Consider the following 6,184-nt stretch of genomic DNA (forward strand, 5'->3'; position numbering starts at 1 on the left):
GATGTGCATATAAGGTTTCAGATGATTAATAGCTGCCTGCTTTGCTTTGGTTGGAGGGGCTGAGGGTATGTGTGTTAACCCCTCCCTCCCCTCGCTCACATTTCACTTCACAAACTTGTCACTGTCTCCCCAGCACAGTATTTAAAAAGTGTTTCACTCATGCCCAGCACTTCACAAGGAAGCAGCTCATGGCAATCCCTGCAGAAATCTGGTTGCCCCAGTCAGGGCAATGAAGACATTTAGAAGAGTTACCTGCAACAGCATAAAACCCACAAAGCAAACTGTTGTTTAGGGAGGAGATCTATCCTGTAAAATTTGGAAGAGTTTCCCCCTGCTTCTCTTCTGCTTTTGAAGGCTGAGCTGTCACCAGCCACGAGCGCTGAGGTGTGGACAGGACTGGAAGCAGATGGATCCCAGCAGCAGCAGCTGCATGCGCAGCCCACAGCCTCCCACCCCGCTCTGGGGCTGCATGAGGAGCTCCCACACGGATCTGACCACAGCTCCAGGGCTCAGCCACTACCCAGCAGCACCATTCTCCTTCCAGCAAAAACCAGATTTTGCTGCTTACTCTGATTTCTCAGCCTCCTGCCTGGTGACAGCTCCCCACAGCTTCCCACGTGAGGAGCGGGCACTTGTGGAGCAGCACCCCTCTTTCCAGCACCCTGACTGGCACCTGGCAGCCACTGAGGCCAGAAGAGGAATAAACCCAGGACTGGCCTTGGCTTCTGGGGAGTCAGAGGGCAGCAGCCCAAGCCTAGTGAGTGCAGCAGTGGGTGTGGATGAAGATGATGAGGCACCAGCAAATCCTACAAATGACACTGGGAAAAAGCCATCCAAAAGGAAAAAGGAAAGCTCAGGTAGGTGATATGAAATCAGGGTTGTGGTAGAGTGCAGGAGATGGAATGAGAACACCTGGTGAGGCTGGGAATTAGGAGAGAAAGCTGATGAGCAGAACATTTCATAATACTTGACTGGGGAAACTTTAGACAGTAACAGCACTGTAACAAACTGTCTTGTTCTTGTTCTGGTCTTTGTACTTCACTCCTGCAGATCTTGTGTACTGAAGCAGGCATTTTACTCACCAGCACAATGCACATTTGCTGTAACTGAACAGCAATCACATGGCAGGTACACACAGAACTGAAAGTCCTAGGATGTGGAGTTATAAACCCATACCTGCCATCTGTCTGAGCAAAAGAGAATGGCAAAGAGCAAAGATCCCTCACCTTGAGCTGCCTGTGGTAGCTGGAAATGCCATGCTAGGATTTTGACATCTTGGTTTATGGTAAGAAGTACAAGAGGAAAAGTCTTCCTTTAAGTATAAATTCTATTTGGCCTCACTAAATGTTAAATATTTTGACCTCAAAACAGGAGGTACTAAAAGTTTGCCCATTAGTACAACGTCCAACAGTGCAGAAAACAGACATCGTTTTCATGGTGTCATCCCAGCTAGCAAAACACATTCTTTCTACAGTGTAAGAACCAATAATTTCATAGTTATGCAAACTCTAACTTGCTGATGTCTCAGATCCAAATATGTGAAATATGCATAAAATTTCTTTCTCTTAAGGAAGCCATTAAAATTTAAGATGCTTATATGCATTCAAATGCCACAGCATTAATTTACAACCTACAGTGTGCATTTTCCCACAGCACAGCTACCAAGTGGAGAATATTTTCCAGTAGCCCCATTTGACAGGCAGAGAATGCAGGGATAAAAATATTAATTGATTAATTTCTGCGTTTTGCAGACATTTGTAGAGTTTAAGTTCATTTATACTGAAAACACATGTTGAGTCAAAATTTTCCCAAATGCAAAGAAGGTTTAAAAAAGTAATAATTTAAAAGGTGAACAATGTGTTCATGAAAGCATCAGTCAGTCACAGATAAACAGCAGATTTCAGCTTACTCCGATTAGAGGGATATCTTTATTCTTAAAGAGACTGATTCCAAAGCACATCTCCCTGGTTTAAGTAGAAGGAAAAAGTTCCTTTATTCTCACTTACCAGCACTCTTCATATTTTCTTTTCACACTTGCTGCTGTCCCCTACACTTTTCCTTTCAGGGAGCTGTAAGCAATGACATCCCTGAAAGGTCTGAGGTTCCACCTTCTAGTGACCATTGCAACCCTTGGGAGAGGCAGCTGTTAAATTCAACCCAGCACTGAAGCTGGTTGGAATCCTGGAAGGATACACAATCCATAGGAGAGACACACATCTGCATCTTTTTCCCTTCCTTTCCCTTCCCTTCCCTTCCCTTCCCTTCCCTTCCCTTCCCTTCCCTTCCCTTCCCTTCCCTTCCCTTCCCTTCCCTTCCCTTCCCTTCCCTTCCCTTCCCTTCCCTTCCCTTCCCTTCCCTTCCCTTCCCTTCCCTTCCCTTCCCTTCCCTTCCCTTCCCTTCCCTTTTGTCTTCCCTGAACTTCCCTAAACTTCCCTTCCTCTCCTCTCTTCTTTTAAACTGGCAGTACAGTAGGAAAAACCTGCCCAAGATGATTTGTCCTTTCACACATTTGTCATTTCTCACACTCTACGGTCAAAACTGAAGCAGCCAGGCCACATTTCCACTTCTGGAATATCTCAAGACCTCAAGCCATGAGTAAGGATTACATCTCTTGACAATACCCTGTGGCACACAGTGTGGATGAGAGATTCCAAGATACACATCCTATTCTGTTCCCAAAAATATCCATTTAAAACTATTCACATTGTCTTTTGGAGATGCAGACTGGTGAAACTGCCCCTTGGAGAGGGTGTCCTTCCCACAGGGCTCTGATGAACTCACAGGTACATCCACTTGGAATTAGCTGCTTGTCTTTAGTTTCTGCCATGTGCTGATGGTATTGGGGAGCTGCTTCAGCCCTCCACGTGTCTGTGAGGGGAGCAGAGACCCCAGGGGAAGCCCCTGAGTTCAAGGCTCCCAGAAGCTGGTGGAGAAGTTCCCCGCAAGAGATCCATACTTCAAATCCTGCTTCCCCACTGCACCCTCAAAAGTCACACTTGTGAGCCTCTGGGAAACCTGTAAGAGAGTATTTGTGAGGTAAGGGATGAGAACAAAGGGGATTGCTAAACTGTAGGCAAAAATATGGGGAGACACTTCTGGAGTTTTGTTCCTGTACATTCCCCAACTTTATTTGTGGATTTCTGAAGCAGCAAAACCAGTATGGAACAAACCAGACTAATTCCCTTGGAATGGAAAGCAGCCCAGCTGCAGCAGGTGACACACCAGTCCCTGTGTGCATTACTAGTAACAAAAGCTCTGTTTGATTTCTCCATTCCTGATGGACAGAGATAAGGTCAGATCAGTCACAAAGCTTACAGTCACACCTCCCAGATTTCTCCAGTTTTATTACTTTGGCAGCCAAAAGGACACCTAGAAGATGAAGCTGCACATTATGCTCACACTTACTATTTTGCTTATCATTGCTATGTAGAAATATTATGCTAGGACACACAGAACTCCATTGCATACTGGTTACACACAAAAATTAAGTCATTAACAGCATAACAAAACCCCTACTAGCATGTTTAGTTTAGGGAATCTAGCAAGAGGAGCAGGAGGAGAGAGTCAAGGAACTTGCAAAACTGACTCCCTGAAAGACTGGCAATTTGGGCTTTGCTCACTGAAAGAAATGCATTTTTCCTTGCATTGCATTGAGATTCTCTGAGCACCAACTTTGAAAACACACAGAAAAAAATAAAAAGAAAGGAAAAGAAAAAGAAAAAGTAAAAAGAGAAAGGATCCAAAAAAAGTGAATAAAAGGTTGCCACGGTCTCAGGCAAAGTCAGTTGGTGTTTGCTTTTTATCATAATTGGTACAGAATCACTTTGGCTATGGCTTGAAATTTGGCTTTGAAATACAGCTCTTGACCACATTGCAGAAATGTACACAAATAGCAAACAGGTTTTTCAGGACAGCACAACGACAAGGATGATACTGGGGCCACTCAGGTACACAGATACCAGATCTGCTTGTAGCTCTCATTTAGCAAGGATCAGAAAAAGTTATAAAACTGGAGTGTTCAAGATAGTTCCAGGCCACTGCAAAAACCACTGTTTCTCTGCTTTTGCTTGTTTTACCACCCCACATCCCCAGTATTTCCAGGCCATACACCACAGCTGAGGGTGTTGCTCCCTGAGTGACTGGTTCTTGTGTCCTGCACCAAAGCTGGGCACCATACACTCCTAACATGTTGCTTGTTCTTGGCTGCCTTGGATCAGGGAGGGTGAAAATACATATATAGGGAGTAAAAGTAAAAATGTGGGGAAGGAAACTATTTTGATGCAATGACAGTGAGGAATGAGAGCTTCTTTCCCACAGCTACTGTTCTGTGACTGTGCAGACCCAGGCAGTTCTGACAACACTCCCCATCCTGACTGAGCTGTCCCACCTCTGTCCCCTCAAAACCAAGGCTGGCCACACCAATAAGTCACGCTGAGCTCGAGGGGGCATAAAGCAAACATTTTAAAACTTCCACTGAGCACTTCAAGGGGTTGTTTATCAGACCTCTGCAACTGCACATGTTCACAACACATCAGCATAACCACAAATTACACAAGTGTGTTTGCCTCTTAGAAAACCAGAACTCAAGCAATAAGGCAGAAACCAGCAGCAAATCACGGAAGGAAAGGACAGCTTTCACTAAGGAGCAGCTACGGGAGCTGGAAGCTGAATTTGCCCACCATAACTACTTGACAAGGCTCAGGAGATACGAGATAGCTGTGAACCTGGATCTCACCGAAAGACAAGTACTTTCCAAACCCTTGTCTCCCCAGATCCTTCTTCCTCCCCCACAACTTCTCTCTAATGCTAAAAATGATATGTTACTCGAGGGTCTGCTTTTCCAGTGGCACAGAGGTATTTTCAAACAAAGCCTCCACATTCTTTCCAACACCTTTGTTACACATTTCTGTAAGTAGTTAATAAATTTAATTATGTTTCTCTAAACTAAAGATTGACTTGGTAATAGCTGGTCTCTACTGAGTTCTTGTTAACCACCATTCATTGGTGCATATTGATATATCAAGGCTTACATATGGAATGTGTATATCACCTTAGACTGTGACTAATTATTAGAATGACATGTTTGATACATGCATTCTTCCTGGGTCAGGTGGTATTTTGAGGTGATAAAGAAAGACAAATATACAGAGTTTTGTGGAGAAAGGTATTTCTGTTCTCTCATTGTCATCTCAGTCCAAGTTTCCTTATCAAGGCTAAGTGGGCAGCAGAAGAATTGCATAATTATGTGAGGCAAATTAAAATTCCTGAAGCATTAGATTGGATGGCCTAGATATTAAAAATACTTGAGAGGCACTGTGCTCATCGTGTTGACTTGTTTATTTAACATGATGACAGATTCTAGGCAAAGCACTTGTACTACCTTTGAGGATTTCAGAGGAACATCTGTGTAGAGCGTTCTAGAAGGAATTGCTCCAGTCTGTGTTAGAGAGATGGCTTCATCAAACTTGTGAGGCTCTGTTCACCTTTTCTTCTAGAATTCCACAAATCATCTGTCTATTGATACACACATATATGCACAGCTCTGCTTATACAGCTCAGGCTGCGGCAACAAGTAATTGTTTTGTTTTTATCACCCAGGTCAAAGTGTGGTTTCAAAACAGAAGAATGAAGTGGAAACGTGTTAAAGGTGGGCAAGCAGTGCCCCCACACGAACACGACACAGAAGATGTGGACTCTGCCACCTCCCCCAGCTCTGAGTAGCCCTTGCAGCAATGGGAAAGGAGATGGAGAAAGTCATCGATTGGAATGTGGATGCAACTGCTTAGAATCAGCTACACAATGAGCTCACCCTGCCTGCAAATCCTGTAGCCCACAGTCTAAAAGGTGCATGATGCTTGAGGTTACAGAGGCAATTAAAGAGCACAGGGGGAAAAAAGCCAAAGGACAGCATGATTTTGATTTTTGTCTCTCGAGCTCTCTTACTACCACAGATGTGTCTACAGAAAAAAACAACAAACACTGAATATAAAACAGGAGTAATGTTGTTGAAACTCCCAAACATTCAGAAAATATAGACTGTTAGTCAGCAAGTGATAATGCAGCTGCATCCTCATCCAGCCTTTCCCTGGTCACACCTATTCAGTCTGCATTTGGACTTGACAATGCACACATTCCTTGTGCCCTACTTTGAGAGAAATAAATACTTTGATAGTCACTGATTTTT

The 6,184-nt window shown here is 44.0% G+C and overlaps 1 protein-coding gene across 1 annotated transcript; it reads left to right on the top strand.

Annotated features, from left to right (window-relative positions):
• Positions 1 to 406: 406 nt before the first annotated feature.
• MEOX1 (mesenchyme homeobox 1) lies at positions 407 to 5,721 on the top strand (the record flags this gene model as incomplete). Its single annotated transcript, XM_082297599.1, has 3 exons — positions 407 to 857; positions 4,573 to 4,745; positions 5,599 to 5,721. 3 exons carry the CDS (start codon positions 407 to 409, stop codon positions 5,719 to 5,721), a joined length of 747 nt encoding a protein of 248 aa, XP_082153725.1.
• Between the last annotated feature and the right edge of the window lie 463 nt (positions 5,722 to 6,184).

Source organism: Coloeus monedula (genome assembly GCF_965178545.1).
Source record: "Coloeus monedula genome assembly, chromosome: 26".
NCBI classification, from domain to species: Eukaryota; Metazoa; Chordata; class Aves; order Passeriformes; family Corvidae; genus Coloeus; species Coloeus monedula.